The sequence below is a fragment of the Dendroctonus ponderosae genome, unplaced genomic scaffold, assembly GCF_020466585.1.
Source record: "Dendroctonus ponderosae isolate FM_Combo_2020 unplaced genomic scaffold, Dpon_F_20191213v2 Dpon_F_20191213_8, whole genome shotgun sequence".
In the NCBI taxonomy this organism is placed as follows: domain Eukaryota; kingdom Metazoa; phylum Arthropoda; class Insecta; order Coleoptera; family Curculionidae; genus Dendroctonus; species Dendroctonus ponderosae.
The window spans coordinates 10,490,075-10,506,791 of record NW_026019016.1 but is presented as its reverse complement, the minus strand read 5'-3'; the positions used below and the strand labels follow the sequence as shown (position 1 = coordinate 10,506,791).

Below are 16,717 nucleotides of genomic sequence, written 5' to 3'. Positions count from 1 at the left end.
ACATAAGTCGAGGGGTTTTCTGCATATTAAATATGTTATACCGTTATAGTTTGAAAATAGCAACAGAGAAAAGATGACAAAAACACAAAAAATAAGGCAATTATCACATATTTTATTTAAAAAATATTGAAATACATCAGCAATAAACGTAACAAAGGATTATTTATATTTAACGAACGTTTAGCTCATATATTTACAGTCGCGTAATCTGACATGAATATGGCCTACCCATCAACACGAACTTGTGCATAAGTGGAATCTGATTTACTTTCAATATCATTAAGCAGTAATCTGGCATTCAATAAACTCTTCTCAAAAAACCCTGATAAATTGTCACATTCCTCTTTCAGTTCTGTTATAAAATCATTCAATGTTCGTGTTGTCTCATGTTCACGTTGAATAAGCTCAAAATCATGATTAACTGCTCTAGGACGATTGTCGTCAACAATATTCTTCAAGCATTGAAGTATGGAATGAGTAAGTAAAACGTACTGTTGTCTTTTTTCCGCGAAAATTTTAAAGTTGAGAATGCTATGGTTTTCAAATGTGTACACATTCAAAATAACGATTGATAAATGGCCAAATAATGGAGTTTTATCGGATAGAAAATACCCTCCAGATTTAAATGGTACATAAGTTAATGGACAATGGGATTGAAGTGCACTTCGATAATCAACTGGGAACTCAGTTGTTTTCAAAGCAAATTCTCTAACATTATAGCACGACACGGAAGTTAAAAGAGTTGACATTGAATTAATTTCGTAACATAAACTATTTTGTAAAGCGTCGTCTACAGAAAACTCCACTCTTGGAAAAGGACAGTTAAATAATTTTTTTGCTTTTGTGCCGCACTGAATATTGCCATGTATTACATAAATATGCTTATGTAGAAACGGAGGAAAATCAAAAGAAGCAGTCACAAAAACGTGTTTTGCATTATCGCAACTGTTTTCGTTAAATCTGTAAATTGATTTAGAAATTAACTCATCCTTCCTGCAATACCGCGAATCTTTCGCGCTCTCTCCGTTCTCCTCGTTGGATAATTGAAATATTTTAATGGTGTAAGTTAAATTCGGTTCATTATCAATAGTGAGCATTAGATTGACATTCTTTAGGCCCTCAGGAGAATTTACCTCAAAGCCCAACACGCATTTATAGCTAAGTATCCTTTTCCATATATCAGAAATCTGTAGCGAATTGCCATCGTGGAAAGTAGATTTAGATAGTTCTTGCTGGTTGTCGTTCAGTTCAGCTTGCAATTCTTCGTTTTGAAGCTTCAACTCTTCGAATTTTGCCAGTAAGTACTGCTGGGTTTTATCTTCAAGAATTTCCAAATCGTCTTCTATGTCCATTATTTATCTAGTAGAGGCAAAGAAAAAAATACGTTAAAAGCTTTTTAAAATTTTTTTTTGGATTGACCCTCATTATAAATTTAATCAGTATAATGACTCAGCAATATTAAATTATAAGTAAATCTTTGAGCAAGTATTATTTGCAACATTTACATGAAAAAATAATTTAATTTTTTTTTTAGTTTTCGTTAATTTAGTTTTTATTCGAATGAGTGCCATGTTTCAATCAGAAGCGATGATCATAAAGAAGAACGTTTCTTAACGGTTTCATTTGTTTTAGTTTTACGCACATTGTGCGCAAAAGCAAATGTGACAAATTGAACGAAATTGTTTGACATACGGCACCGCGACATCGTGACACTGTTGATGGCTCGGTGACATTTTGACATTTCTTGAAGGTTATCAGTCTTTGGCGCAATATTTTAATTTGGTTTGAGTTTAAATCATGTTTCCTTTGATTTGATTGCATTTCTGGAATATTACCAATCAGACTCATGTCTATGTGGTCAATCAATTGCCGATTACATGGATAGACAAAACGTGACCAAGCAGAAGAAGGCGCTTCTAAATATTTTTAACTTTGAAAACGTGATTTTTGATGCCCCTAGTTTGTTTCCAAGCATAATTCACTGTCTCATCCATATTCTTTTTTTTAATTTTCGCCTCAATTTCAAAATAAGCGAGTGCCATGACATCGATGTCTTTCACTGTCACTTCGCCCTTGTATTGAAAACTACTATTTTGCAGTCTGTACACATTATATCAAGCAAAAAGGATAATCCGAGAACTAATGTGAAAATCAAGTTACGTATGCTGTCGCTCTTATTGGTGCGAGCAAAGAGAAGCGTTCACAAATCATGGCTTTTTTTGAATGTGGATCTACCATCTGTTATTGAATAAAATTTGGCCACCCCAAACTAACCCACATTTTTTTAAAAATGGAATACCGTACATTCAATACATATTTGAACTATGCACAAAATTCTTGGCCTATTGGATATAATTATTCTAGGTATATTGATTTTAACTTGTTTTTGAGTTAACTAATATTGATTGGTCTGTGGCCATCCCGTTTTTAGACCTAATTTGAAATTAAGAGAAAAATTGGCGAAACAAATTTGCATTTTTTAATGGAATGTATCAATTGGTATTATCTTAAAATAAACTGGACGTTAACATCTACCAATTTTGTATATAAGATTTGTCTCTAAATTTAAAATTAGATCTAAAAACGGGGTGGCCACAATTCAATCAATATTGGTCATTAACTCAAAAACAGTTGAAACCCAATATAAGATTTATATCGAATAGGCCTAGAATTTTGCGAGCAGTTCGAATATGCAAGAAAAAGTACATTCCATTTAAAAATGTAAGTTTGGTCTGCCACTTGTATTTGAGACACCCTGTAGCAATTGGGATTAGCTTAAAATAAACTGGGCCTTAAAATATTTAACTTTAGTATTTAACTTTGTTCCTTAAATTTAAAATTAGATGTAAAAACGGGGTGGCCAAAGTTCAATCAATAACCGAAGGGGCTTAAAGTTTCATAAAAATCAAACAAAAGCAGCACAAGCATAAAAAATGCGCCGCAGGATTTGTTTATATTTGCCTAAGAAAGGCACTTGATTTACGACGATCATCCAAACAAGTTGGAACGTGCAACCTGCCTTTGAAAGTATTTCAGTATGAACTGAAAATTTCTACGACATTGCCAACAATAAAAAAAGCTGAATCCAACAGCAAAGTAAAGCGATGGTGACTCACCTAAAGAATGAGGAAGCAAAAGATTATATAATCATTCTATAGCTGGGTGCCTTCAGCATGTGAAAAAAACTTCAATATCGGATGAGTTTTGTGGAAAAGCTGTTTAAATATTCAGTCTGTGATAAGCAACGTACGAAATAGGTCTTCGGTTCTTAGTGTCTTGAAAATCGGGTTCGTAGACGGGATGTATAGTGAAACTATGCGTGTTCAAGTGTAGTGTGTGCTATTTGAGGATTACGGTGTAGAAAATGCAGGATGGGCGGCAGCTTGCGGAAAGCCGTTAAGAAGGATCTATAAACCCTTAGCTTGAACTAAGTTTAATTTTTCGAAAAGCAACTGAAGTTTTATAGAATTTCTACATTTTAAGACTAAACGTTTTTGTTATAATAAATCATGTTTTTCTTTCTATCCAGGTGGCACGATGCAATTTTCGGTAAGTTTGTCATTACTTTGCCTCTAGTTGCATGTAACATTTATTCGATGAGTAAGTTTCTGGTTTGAGTTTAAAATTAAAACACAGACAAGCGTAAGAAACGAAGACAGTGAAACTGAAAACTAAATTTTCTGTACTGGTACTGATTGGCTTCAGCGCAATGAGACCTTGTATTTTTTACACCCATGCATCATAGACGCAAAAATAATGCTTAAATGCGATTGAACCTTTTAATTTCGCGTGCATTTTCCGCGGCTCTTAACAAAAGCGATTTGTATCATAAGCGTAACGTTACGACGAGGAATATGATTAGGAATTTTAATTCCTAATAATAGTGTACAGTGTTATAATAATTAATTGTTGGTTCTCTAAAGTACTTATGGAGTACTTAAACGTGCTAAAATGGAAAAACAGACATTAAATGGCCGTGGACTATGAGTTTTTAAGCTCGCAAACCAGTTTTGGAACATAAAACACCAGTTGGGGGGTTGAGAATACCAGCTTCAGCACCCGCCATGCGTTTAGTATAATACTTCTGGGTGCAACTGTCTCTATTATCACATCAAATATCTGCTATACGAATGGCACACCCTGTATATCCCGTCTGCAGAGTGTTGCAGAATGATGTGAAGATATTTTACAGGCGTGTTTAGGAGGTGATATTTCTTTTATTTGGGCGTTTCTAGCGGAAATAATCAAAATTTAAAAAGAAAATGCATTTTTCGGCTATTTGAAGATCTATACAGGGTGACCATTTTTTAAATTTTTGTATGGGTAACTTCTACATTTTTAAAGATAGAGAATCCGTTAAATGGGCAAAATTGGGCAGAATTCGATTGCCTATTCATTACCGTTTTCAAAATTTAGGTACCCGACTTGGTTCCTGAAATATCCTGAAAAGGCAAGAAATCAACACTTTTTTAATTATCRTATAATTCGTAAACTGCTTAAATTAGAAAAAAAGTTAAAATTGTCTTTGGTAGAACTTTTTGCCTCAAATTCAATAAACTAGTGCAGTCAAATAAAACGTGCATAGGAAAGTCTCTCTTTAAAATTACTTTCGAACCGCGTTTAAATTATTTATGCATTATTATGATCACCCTTGATGTGGTTTGAATTGAGCTGTAGCTCTACTCACTCGAAAAAACATCAATATTGCAATCATCCTGTATTGTTAGAAAAAATCATAAGTTTTAAATTGATAAACTTAAGTAAACCGTCCAGGACATAAACAGCTTGATTAACAACTGATTATATTGAGTGAAACACTGAATCGCTGTGTATATTTCATTCAACATCGAGGATTTTTTTGTAATAAACCAATTTATCATGGTTTGATTTTATTTAAATTTGATTACCCTGTATTAGATAAATAACAGCATTAAAAGTAAAACAAGTTCTTTAAATAGTTTTTTTAATTCGGATTGAAGTAAAAGTTGAAAAATGCATACCTTAATCAGCTGATAACAATATTCAAAACAAACAGCTTGAATTCAACAGAATATTATGACAAATTAAAGTAAATAACACGAAGTGAGCAGTATATGTATTTCATGCTCTATTTAAGTCCTATGTGTATGACAAAGATACGTATATGAGGGTTTGCAACTGTTCCTTAACTAAAAAAAATATCGTTATATGAAATGCTCAAATAAAATTCGGACTTCTAGGAATACTGTAAAACTGAAAAATCTCTGAAACAAGAATACTTTCAGACTCTTAAACTTTAGCTCGATCTCATTCTGCCTTAGTGGTTATCAATGGTTATTAGAAACTGGAAAGAGAAGAATTAATGACAAAAGCTGACAACGACAACAAATCCTCAAATTTGCTGTCAACCAATAAATGTTGATTTTAGTAAATTAAACATTGTGCATTAATCCAGTATTACAGAGAAAAGCTGAAACAAAATAATTAGCCACTATATTGCTATAAATGGCCCTAATAGCAGACGATACAATCGCCTTCGGCGAAGAAGACTTACGTGCAGGGGGCCCCAATGGAGCCCTAACGTAAGTAGGCAGCGTTTTCTAAGATTCGCTACGACCACTTTAGGTCAGAAGCTTAAAGAGGACATTTGCAGCTTATTATTAATGAATCGAAATAATTGAAAAAACACATCAACTTAGTAGAGGTGTTTGTTTTTTACAATACTTATACCATTTTTGCTAAAGAAAATGTTATCAAAAACTCTAGAGTACTTCTTCTAACAAGCGGCACTAATTTGAGTTGGTCATATTAAAACGACAAGCTACTAGAGCCATGTCTGAAATACAGTTAATTTAAAATTTCCAGGTGTCTTTATGTTTCTAAATAATGGCTTTTGGGAATTAGAATTGATTCAGATGTTTCAAAGCACCCAGTATAGGTTTAACTGTTAAAACACATCTTTTGAAAGTCTGTAGGTATCAAATTGATGAGAATTTATCGAAGCAACTCGGACACATCACACTGTAGAAAAAAACATAGTTGTTTATATGAATCCATCAGATATTCAATTTACCACACCGTCTTAGGTCGTGAAAAAGTGCTCATAGTTCCAAACCAGTTTCCTTAACCAGTCACCAACAATTCCGACCCAAACGCATTTGAAAAAGTAATCTTATTCTTTATTTAATTTTTTTATCAGCGCATATGCTGTCTTTAGAACATTTGAAGCAATTAGTTGGAATTTCAAGTGAGACGTGCAGGCGTTAAAAACAATTATGTAATACGATCAGAAAATTTGCAAATACCTAGTACAGTTCCGTTATCCTTTATACTCAGTTTTTATTTATTTGCACAATCACTAAAATCTACTCATCATTAAATAGTACATTGAAATAAGGAACTTTTGTTAATGAAAAGGCATTGGTTGCATTGATTTTCTTAATTTCCTGCCGAAAAGCTATACTTAACAAATTTGTTTTTTTCTACTTACTTTCACCCTGAAATTTTAATTCAATATGTGCCGCATGTTAAAAAATCATGCAATTTCGCATAATTTTTATTTGCAAAATAGCTTAATTACTACAGTTGATATAGGTACTTAAAACCAATTGCGAATTTAGTGTCGAATATTTATCAGCAACATACAGGGTCGCTCAATGAAAAGATTGCATCCGTTTTTATGACTCGTTCAAATGTTTCAATTTTATTTTGTAAAATAACACGCTGTATACTAATACTAAACTATACAGGGTCTTTCACATAGGAAATACTGCGTCATGCTTTAGATGATTTTTAATTAGAAACCTGAAAGTTTTATGTAATTGGTTATGAAACCATGTGTTTCATACCTACGCTCAATAATTAACTATACAAGATGACTAATAGAAAATTACATTTCTTAAAATTAAGTATTTCAATTCGTAATCAGTAATCAAAAATTAGTAATCAGAAAAATAAAGTTGCTTTTATGTGGTTAAAGGTGTTAAAGTCTCCTTTTTACTATATATTATTAGTTTTCTAGTTGCAACAAGTTAAATGTGCCTGGAGAACTATTTTTAAAATAAATTTGTAATAATTGTTCGTTTTCTGGAATGAAAAGTTTATTAAAAGTTTCAGCTCACAATAAAACTTGACAGTGGTACTTTGTCGTGTTTAAAAAACAATTCAAACCTATAGTCGACAGTAATAGAGGGTGGTTCTAAAAAGTGTCGCAATGGAAAACTGTAAATTTCTCATGCATGAAGAAACACTTTCTCTTCCATTTTTCCATCATATCTTTCGTTTTCGACACCTTAAAATCTCCAGCACTGCAAGGTCTAATGAATTTGTGTAAGGTGCGAAAAAGTCTCTATTCACAGTGATAATCTGTGTACGAACGTATTTCCTACAGCTCTTAATATGGTAGAAAAATAAATTAAATTTTGGCACCATGTATTTCGAAAACGAAGAAGTTGAAGATGAGTATAGTAAACAACCAGTTTACTCTAAACTTCAAGCAGGAATGAAAAATAACATAAAACCTATCGGTTTTTATTTAAAAATCAAAAGTTGTACGTAATATCTTGTGTATCAAACTATATGAACATTTTGGAAATTAAGTACGTATTTAATTATTTTTTACTAAATTTGAGCGAGAAGTCATAAAATAACGGTGCATCTTTTTGTTTGGGCTCACTGTATCATCAGCATACAGCAAAATCAAGTCCTTGATGCATAATATTTATTTAAAAAATCGACAAACAAAATAGTGAAAACCAATCGACTTTCAGCCACCCCTATGTCACACTGTTTCATGTGGGGTTTAGAACTGCCGCAATTGTGGCCTACATGCTTTGTGGCTGGTTCAGTGATAGTTTTATAACCAGTTTTGTTACCATCGTGCTGTTACTTTCAATGGACTTTTGGACTGTTAAAAATATCACAGGAAGACTGATGGTAGGGTTGAGGTGGTGGAATTATGTGGATGATGATGGCAAGTCGCATTGGGTATACGAATCGAGAAAGGTAATGCATTTACTATAGATTTGCTTAAAACGATAGCTTAAATTACTTTCTTGTTTGAAATTCATTACGTATTGAATAGGAACTGAGAAGCCATGAACCACTTTATTTAATAACACAATCAAAATTCTTTATAGTCATGTCATGAACCGAAATACTAGTATTTTTCTTTGCTAATCAGTTACACTGTCTAAAAGAACAAGCGAATTGCTTAAAGATATGGATTGTGAACAGAGATATGTGTAATGTTCGGTGATTTCAATTGCTTTTGTGTTTGTCATTTTTACTAACAGTATCTGCTATGTGGCCCATTTTAGGGTCTCATTCAGGGTAGAATAAACGAACGCGAGTCTAAAATATTTTGGACAGCTTTAATTTTATCACCACTTGTATGGGGATTGTTCTTTTTGATTGCCCTATTTGGGCTAAAGCTGAAATGGATGGTAAGAGTGTAGTTGTGAAGTAACTAATTTGTTTAATTCCAGTTTACTAAATGTTTTTTGTAGTTGGTTGTATTAATATCCCTCACTTTAAATGGAGCGAATTTGCACGGTTATATCCGTTGCAAAGTGGGCAACAAGGACAGTTTAGGCACGGTTACTTCAGATTTTCTTAAAAAACAAGTGATGCAGAATGCGATTAATATTGTTACGCGACCATCGAACGCCCCTCCGGCTAATCCTTTAAGTCCGCCAACCAATACAGTTTAAGTTTATAAAAAATTCCATTGTTAATGCCCTTAAAATTTTATTACTTTTACTTGATTCTAAATTAGCGTAATATTTACTTTCAAAATGTAAATAATTCTTTTTTTTTTGTGATTGTGATATATCGGTGTGTATATATACCGAATTCCTCCAAAGTGACTAGTTTTATTTCAAAGCTAATTTATTTATTAAGTATCGGGATTAAGCGCCGGATAGTGAAGATTTATATTATATTAATTTTTTAAATACGTCTATGGGTTAATTAAAGTCCAACGTTTAAACATTTTATTGTATTTCATACGCACAATAAACACGCTTGATGTTGTGCTGTCGTTTTTATCGCCCTATTTATCACTGGATCACGAATAAAAAATAATTTGTCAAAATTAAACTTAAATCCCCAAGAAATGAATACTAAAGAAATTTAAAAAATGCAATTAAAGATAAACAAATTAACACTTGGACAATGGATTGGTAATTCATTTTTGCCATTTTGAACCTCTGTTATCGTACATTGATACTGAGGAAGAGAACATCTTAAAGTTTAAAATTTATGAAAAAGCGAAGTGCAGATTTCGAAATGCGCGAACCTCAGGCACCCCTAGAACGGGTTTCGAGCCTTTCAGCTCTTATCGGCTGGGTTCAGCCTGAAATTAACGGTTAGAACATATTTATTTCATACAAGGATTGCACCTTCTTTCATTTTGTATAAAGCTCGGAACCGGTCCTGGAGGTGCCTGAGGTTGGCGCACTTCGAAACCTGCACTTGCCTATTTCAAAAGCTCAGGGCGGCTCTGTCGATGCCGAAAGCTTTTCATTGTTTAAATTTTATGTTTCCTTGACATCGCACTTTATCTTTTGTACCTTATATTTTCTTTAATTCAAGAAAAATATATTATATAATCATTATAATTAAAAAGAACAGGGAACAGGAGCAAACAATACAAATTTATTTGATAATTATCATTGCCTTTATTGTGTTTTGCGCACAAGTTAAAATACCAAACAGTCATACATTTAGAACTGTTCTCAAACAATACAAGCACCTCTATCAATAATTTGCTTTATCACAGATTAAATTTGAAGAAAATATAACACAGATGCAACACAACTTAGTTCATATATAGCGCTGTATATAGCCACCAACTGGCCTAAGTACACAAGAACTAAATAATTGTAGTATCTCTTATTGTTGACACCAAACTAGAATCAACGTTATGCATATGCTATTTTCTATTTATTCTAGCGTATGATCGTGCTATAAATTATATCTTACAAAAACGACTGACTAACATTGTTTGGGTATGATGTAAATTGCAGACAGAATTGTCTTGCACATTTAAATTTAAGCCTCGTACTTACTTTTCACGGGCGACTGTGAAATAAAACTGGCATGTCTTCTATTCATACTGAAAATGTAACAAAATTAACTCACACGAGCAACTTTGAAGCGTTACGACAATAGTGCTTACTTAATGCACGCTTGCATGACTTTATTTGAAAATTCCAGTACCCAGGGTACTGTAATTAAACCGAAAACTTAACAGTGCATCTTCAAGCTTAATGCGAATCTTCTGTTAATCCTGTCATTATTACTCACGTTAAAAGTGCGATTTTCTCTTCTCATCACAAAATGTGCAATTTAAATATCTTATGTTTATTTCGCTCTCTGTTGTCTCATCAGTTCATCGATTTGACTTTTGTACATGTCTTTCACGTCGACTAAATCTAGTTTCAGTTCCTCGTTTTCCTCAACTTTTTCCCCATAAAGCTGACATAACGTTTCATACTGTTGTTGGAGAGAGGCTAATTCGGTTTTTATGTCTTCAAATGTTTTAGCTTTATTTTCCAGTTGTTCAACCTGCAATAACATTTTATTTTCCATGTTTTTTTAAATTTTATTAGGAACTATTTTTTGAAATCAATACCTTGTTAATCAACGTCGATATTTCAGCGTTCAGTAAAGATCGCTCTTGCTCACGTCGATTCAATTCCCATTGTAACTGTTGAAGTTCGCCTTCTCTCTGCTTGAGGTTGGTTTGAAGCATTTGCATCTCAAACATGTTGGTATAGCGAGGTGTGTGACTTACTTCAAATGGTTCTTCCTGAAATATAAATTATCGATTTTACGATACTGCTTTATTAGAAAATGTTCGAATATGTATTTACTTGTGACCAAAAACTGCTGCTCAACGACTCTGAAACGGAAACCTTCCCCAAACTTAACGTTGGAGAATTGCTTCCTCCATTCGGAGAATTACGATCCACTGTGGTTGTATGGTCAGTCTTTACATTTTCCTAAGCGCAAAATGAAACCGTTGAAATGAATATTATGAAAGCTATACATACATCACTTTTACCAAAGAAGCGTGACTAGTAGTTTGTTGTTTTCCGTCTATTTCGGCACTAAATTTCTCCATCGTTAACTGCTGTTGCAAGTTGTGAATCTCCTTTTCTTTATCCTGAATAATTTCACTTTGTTTTTTTATCGTTTCGCTTAGGCTGTCAATTTTGCTAAAAAACGGAACATTGATTATAAAGGGTCCTTCATTGGAAACGCCCCATTTTTAAATGGACACTTCTTATGCACGGCGGCAATTTTTTTAAATTTGTAAATGTCTACCATTTAATCATGAAAAGGCTCACGCTTCAACAACGTTTACAAATAATCCAACTTTATTAAAAAATGGATTCTGTTACTCAAACTTTACGTGCATTAACTCCAGTTTTTGGTCGTTACAACCGTCCAGATAAAAGAACAATCAAAGGTTTAGTGACAAAGTTCGAAACAAAAGTTACACTTCATGATGTTACAGTGCCAGTGAAACAAAGATCTGCAAGAGGTGAAACAAATATTGCTGCTGTACGTGAAAGTATTTGTGAAGATCAAAACATCGATTTCTCGTCGTTCACAGGAACTAGGCATCTTCAAGACGTCTTTGTGGCGAATTTTACGAAAAAACACGGATTACATCCATACAAAATCGTTTTCGACTAAGAACTCAAAGAAACTGATCATTTAAAGAGACGTGAATTCAGTAATTGGCGCTTAGAAAAAATCTAAAATTATCCAGACTTTTATGAGACAATTATTATCAGCGATGAAGCTCATTTCTGGTTAAACGGCTATGTGAACAAGCAAAATTGTGGGGTCCGGAGTAGCGATAAACCGGAAGAATATCAAGAACTAGCCACTACACCCTGAAAAAATGACTATCTGGTGTAGATTTTATGCTGGAGGAGTTATTGGTCCATATTTTTTTCAACTAAGCTCATCCGGATATAAATGTCAACGGAAATCGTTATCGTTCAATGTTGACTGATTTTTTATGGCCTGAAGTGGTTCCTCTTGATTTGAAGAACATGTGATTACAGCAGGACGGTGCAACTAGTCAAACTGCCACTGAAAAATTTGGAGATTCGATTATTTCAAGAAACGGGCCGATCAATTAACCTCCTCGCTCCTGCGATTTAACTCCATTGGACCTCTTTCTTTGGCGCTACATAGTCATTGGTTTGCAGCAATCATTAAGCAAATTTGCACGCTTTACATATCAATATTTAACGAGTAAGTGCAGAAATACGACCTGATTTGTGGGAGAGGGTCATGGAAAATTGGGTTCCACGCATTCATTCCGGGCAGCGATTCCGTGGAGGACATTTAAATGATGTTTTGTTTCATAGCTAATTGTATCCATTGTACTTTATAATGAAGTAACAGTTTCCATATTTTGGAAATAAATAATGTGTTTTATTTCCTAAACAAAATGGGGCGTACTTAATGAAATACCCTTTATTAATAATGCAAAGAATCAGAGGGGTTTTAAAAATGTACCTTTGTAGGTCTTGTTCCGATATTTGTCTTTCAGTTTTGAGCTGTTCCAGTTGCATTTTGGACATTTCAGCCTCATGGCGGGCTGTACTTAATTGTCCTTCTATATCTGCTAATTTCGACCGAATATTAATACACTCCTCTCTAGCTGTTCTCTCTAAGCTCCCAGACGCTTGCAGCTTCGTTTGCAAATCACCTAAAAGTATGAGAATTAGCAACAATTAGATAAAACACATAGAACCCTTACTGATTTTCACGGTAAGTTCCTGCTCAACCTTTTCGAAACTAGCCACTTTTAAGCTATGGGTGCTTTGCAAACTTTCTATCTGCCTGACTAGCGGTTTGCTCACTTCCAAAACTGACTGGGAAAGTTCGTCGTTTCTATTTTCAATCTCTTCTAATCTACGTAAAAGTTCACTGTTCTCTTGCTTCAATCTTTGCTCTCGTTTCACGTACTCTTCTTCCGCCTTACTTAATTGATATCTCAAATCATCCAACTGGTTAATCACCTGAAATGCACGATTATTAAATTACCTGTACTTAATAAATAATGAGATTCTTCTCACTTCTTCGTTTTGGGATTCGGTCATCTTTTTTTCATTTTCCAGCCTTTCTAGAAGCTGCTGGCGCGCTTCAAGTTCAGAGCTGGTTCTATTTTTGTCAACCAACTCTTTTTTGGCGGCATCTAGAGATTTTCGAGCCGTATCGTACTTTTGTGTTAAATCGTCCAATTGGCTTTTCAATTTTCCAACTTCGCTTTCGAGTTTTTTGTTTTTAGTTGTCAGATTGTGCACTGCTTCAATCTGTGTTCTTTCCACATCCTCTTTTGCAGATAGAGATTTTTTTAGTCTTTCCGTTTCAAGAGAGAGGCTTTCGTTGGTGTCCCTGCAAATGATCAGCTGAATAGTAGCACTGTGAATGGATTTACGTGAAATTTAACATACTTTAAATTTTTAATAGTTGCCTCATGTTCCTTTTCCTTGGTCCTTAGTTTCTTAATGATATTTGAATGTTGCAGCTGCTGTTTTGACAATTTTTCTCCTTCCTCCCTTAGTTCTTTAATAACTTCGTTTTTTTCAGCTACAGCAGATTCCAGCTCATTTTTGCTCATTCGCGTTGCAACATCCAGTTTGGCCTGGTCTAGTTGCTTTCTCAAACTGTCCTTTTCTCTTATTGCCTAAAATTGATATAGTTTGAACATTCTTCAAAGCTCACCCTACTCAATTAACGAACTTGTTGAAACTTCTTTTCCAACGCCGATAATCTCTGAGTATATTCTTCGGTAACTTGAGATAAATCCGCGGTTTCCAGCTGCTGAGTTAGAATGCAGTCCAATTGTGCTTTTAGATCAGAATTGTTTTCTTGCAATTCAGCATTTCTCCTAAAGGGATTTAACGGTAAAACTGTGCTGCAAACTTTTCGAACGTGTAATATTTGGTACCTATTAATTTCAATTAATTTCGTTTCTCGTGACTCCAATATTTCAGTCATTTCCGATATGCGCTTTAAAAGCCTGTCGATTTCTCCGTTCGGGTGAGAGTCATCGCTACAAGATTTTAATTAATTTGGCATAATAAATGCTAAGAAAATCCATTTAGCTTACCTAGTAATAGATGCTTCAGATAGTTCCCTATTATGTCCCTTAACTTTCTTCGTAGTGACCTTGTGTAGCAAAGAATCAATGGTTGATTCATCAGATTTGGCTTTCAAAAGTGCCCGTTTGGCTGGGCTTTGTCTGCTTTGCGTGCTGCTAGAATCACCATTTGGACTAGATATGATTTCCAAGTCTGAAGACGTAGTTGTTTCAAGCTCATCACCTTAAAACATAATGAAAATTGTCTTTCAGCAATTTTCAAATGGTTTAAAAACATCGCGGTTTGCTCACATGAAGTATGACAAGACGTATGGTCTGAACCAATCTTGACTAGGTCGGACTTTTCTGAACTTAAGGGAGATGTTTCTCGGGGAATAATTTCTATTTGGGAAGATGTGGCTATGCTATCAATAGAACTGCCTTTATCTGAGAATTCCATTGTAATTATCGGTTGCATTTTGGGTTCTGGGGATTTTTCCACCTGGGAATTTTTTGAATGCATCAATACTAGCTTTTTAACGTGCTTTGAAGTGTTTTGTTACCATTGCGTCTGCCAGCATATTTTTCAAATGTGTTGAATTGCTGCTAGTTTCTGTGGTAGTGCTAGTGGTGTCACTACTACTTTCCATAACATTTTCCTGGGTTTCCACCAACGTTCTATCTGAAATTGATCCGTCCTCGGTTGAAGTATCAAACTGTGTTTCCGAACCTATGGAAAATATGGTAATTTCTTCTAAGTTTTCCCTGTTAACATGAAAGTTACCGGAACTTCTCATAGCATCATCTTCCTGTGGAAAATCAATTATATTTGTGGTTTCCAGTATTTTGGGTAGTTCCTGTTTGTTTATCGATTGGGGTTGAGTATCGATTAAGATATGGTTATGACTGACCTAAAAACGGAAAATAGCCTTGCCCACTTTAAAATTTCTAGATGAAAAATCGAGTATTTTTTATACCTGCTGGAGGGGCAAATGCATACTTCTGCTCGGAGCTCTAGTAATGGCTTCACCTATCCCAAAACTTCTATCTGGGCTCAGAGATCCTGTATCGCTAGAAATAGTTTCACTAAACTCAGGCCTGGAACCAGAAAGGTTCAAACGCATTGATGATTCAACACATTAACACATGTTCACACAAATCGTCGAAAATAAAAATATGTGGGTCTCACCTGTTGTAAGTATCCTTAAGCATTTTCTGAGGTTTGATATGAATATTAAATACTGTATCAAGCACCGTCGCTGATGTGCTCTCTGATATTGATGTATACGACATGGTGTCTTCGGCGACGCTATTTTCATCTTGCTCTTCCGGTATTATTTCTATGCTTTCTGGTGATATTTGCTCACTGGGTAAGCTAAGATCAATATTCACCATGTTTCTTTGCCCTTCACATCAATAGAAAAATTTACCTTAATTTGCCTTCTACACATGGGGACTCTAATGGGGAAACAAATTCATCCGTATGTTGCGATAGCCTTCTGCTATTCGCACTATCTGAACCAATAATATCTACTGAACTAAGACTAGTCACGCTCTCTCCCAGAATTTCCACTGATTCGGAATTTTGCTTAAAACCTAAAAAAACGCACAAAATTGCTATTGGAACAGCCTAAAACTTAGGATATTTACCATGAACTTCACTGGAATTCGAAGTACTTAAACCAAATGACAAAATATCTGATTCGGGTGTTGTGGTACATTCTGTGCTTGTAAGCACATCGATGCTTTCTGAGTTGTTTTTGCTGCCTTCTGAACTAATCACTGATAAGCGATTGGCAAGTGATTGTGATTTATCCACATGCTTTCGAATAGAAACTACTGACTGAGATTGACCGAGTTGGGAGCATTCACTATCTAAATCAACCTCGACCAACGCATCAGCCACGGGGGTTTGTAACTTGTTTATGGATTCTTCATTAAGTTGATCATCTTCCCTACATTGAACTACTAATTTGCTTTTGCTAAAGTCTTTCTCCTCCTCTATGCCTATTGAGTCATCTAAGCTCTCAACTGAGTGTGAGTGACCTTCTTTTGGAGTAGTATTGTCAACAAAAAATGAGCCTAAAAGGTGTATTCAATTGAATATTGTTGTGATTGAACGAGTTATTGACATGTCTCATTTTTGGAAAAAAGTTTAATTTGAATCTAGAAGGTATAAATGTGGTAAAAATTAAAAATTTCGAACAAACAATCGGTGGTATTTAAGAATTAATTTTTATTTTATCTGCAGTGTGCCCCACACATGTTATTTCTAAAGAAGAATTGTGTTCTCACAAGCCTTTCTTTAAGATGTGATAACTTTTCTCTTCGATCTTTTCACGTGGAAACGTCGCTTTTTAAGTGTAGAAATGTTTTATCTAGTATATTATTCATTGGTATTTATTCCTGCATGATGTACGCATAATTGGGTGCTGGTTTACTAATAGTATATTTCCTTGAGTTGTTTCCGCTCATTAGTTTTAGTTTTGTAAGACCGGAGGGATGTGATAAAATCGTTGTCATTATTTCTACGATCAAAATTTATTCCTGGGTTTCAGTCATTTATTGTCTCTATCAATTAAAATACGTTTCGGTGTATTTTTCCACCATCATCAGTTTTTATGT

At 34.4% G+C, this 16,717-nt stretch overlaps 3 protein-coding genes across 8 annotated transcripts in view; 1 reads left to right on the top strand and 2 right to left on the bottom strand.

Moving 5' to 3' along the window:
• Positions 1-92: 92 nt before the first annotated feature.
• On the bottom strand, positions 93-5,099 carry LOC109546996. 2 transcript variants are annotated; one of them, XM_019918195.2, is made up of 2 exons: positions 5,001-5,099; positions 93-1,359 (listed from the first exon to the last, which is right to left on the bottom strand). In XM_019918195.2, the coding sequence occupies exon 2, from the start codon at positions 1,350-1,352 to the stop codon at positions 225-227; it is 1,128 nt and encodes a 375-aa protein (XP_019773754.2). In that variant the 5' UTR covers positions 1,353-1,359; positions 5,001-5,099; the 3' UTR covers positions 93-224. The 2 variants fall into 2 exon arrangements, with proteins under 2 accessions (XP_019773754.2, XP_048525204.1); XM_048669247.1 differs by lacking the exon at positions 5,001-5,099 and adding an exon at positions 3,117-3,137.
• Positions 5,100-5,315: 216 nt separating this feature from the next.
• Positions 5,316-9,012, top strand: LOC109547006 (uncharacterized Golgi apparatus membrane protein-like protein CG5021). Of its 2 annotated transcripts, none has more exons than XM_019918221.2 (4): positions 5,316-5,561; positions 7,749-7,983; positions 8,310-8,423; positions 8,487-9,012. In XM_019918221.2, exons 1-4 carry the CDS (start codon positions 5,485-5,487, stop codon positions 8,688-8,690), a joined length of 630 nt encoding a protein of 209 aa, XP_019773780.1. In that variant the 5' UTR covers positions 5,316-5,484; the 3' UTR covers positions 8,691-9,012. The 2 variants fall into 2 exon arrangements, with proteins under 2 accessions (XP_019773780.1, XP_019773779.1); XM_019918220.2 differs by having other exon boundaries at positions 8,298-8,423.
• Positions 9,013-9,639: 627 nt separating this feature from the next.
• The window catches only part of LOC109547005 (TATA element modulatory factor), an 8,611-nt gene continuing 1,533 nt past the window's right edge, over positions 9,640-16,717 (bottom strand). Inside the window, exons 2-20 of one of the 4 annotated variants that reach the window (XR_007282182.1) lie at positions 15,743-16,174; positions 15,523-15,688; positions 15,282-15,467; positions 15,070-15,190; positions 14,877-15,003; positions 14,656-14,822; positions 14,405-14,594; positions 14,123-14,336; positions 13,961-14,065; positions 13,753-13,900; positions 13,464-13,696; positions 13,086-13,404; positions 12,767-13,028; positions 12,523-12,715; positions 11,048-11,201; positions 10,857-10,985; positions 10,616-10,792; positions 10,160-10,548; positions 9,640-10,096 (exon numbers count right to left, since the gene is read on the bottom strand). Coding sequence is in view for 2 of the 4 variants with exons in the window: in XM_019918218.2 (XP_019773777.2) it covers positions 10,345-10,548; positions 10,616-10,792; positions 10,857-10,985; positions 11,048-11,201; positions 12,523-12,715; positions 12,767-13,028; positions 13,086-13,404; positions 13,464-13,696; positions 13,753-13,900; positions 13,961-14,065; positions 14,123-14,336; positions 14,405-14,594; positions 14,656-14,822; positions 14,877-15,003; positions 15,070-15,190; positions 15,282-15,467; positions 15,523-15,688; positions 15,743-16,174 (3,527 nt within the window). In the remaining 2 variants the exon portion in view is untranslated. Of the gene's footprint in view, positions 10,549-10,615; positions 10,793-10,856; positions 10,986-11,047; positions 11,202-12,522; positions 12,716-12,766; positions 13,029-13,085; positions 13,405-13,463; positions 13,697-13,752; positions 13,901-13,960; positions 14,066-14,122; positions 14,337-14,404; positions 14,595-14,655; positions 14,823-14,876; positions 15,004-15,069; positions 15,191-15,281; positions 15,468-15,522; positions 15,689-15,742; positions 16,175-16,717 lie in introns of all 4 variants that reach the window. The other 3 variants (XR_007282183.1, XM_019918218.2, XM_019918219.2) reach the window with 3 other exon arrangements.

Excerpts from the sequence above, each read along its gene's own strand:
- LOC109547006 (XM_019918220.2), top strand. The coding sequence starts at position 5,485 with ATGGCCCTAATAGCAGACGATACAATCGCCTTCGGCGAAGAAGACTTA. Across the intron at positions 5,562-7,748 it reads GGCCCCAATGGAGCCCTAAC|CCACCCCTATGTCACACTGT; the intron begins GTAAGTAGGCAG and ends ATCGACTTTCAG. Across the intron at positions 8,424-8,486 it reads GGCTAAAGCTGAAATGGATG|TTGGTTGTATTAATATCCCT; the intron begins GTAAGAGTGTAG and ends TGTTTTTTGTAG.
- LOC109546996 (XM_019918195.2), bottom strand. The coding sequence starts at position 1,352 with ATGGACATAGAAGACGATTTGGAAATTCTTGAAGATAAAACCCAGCAG.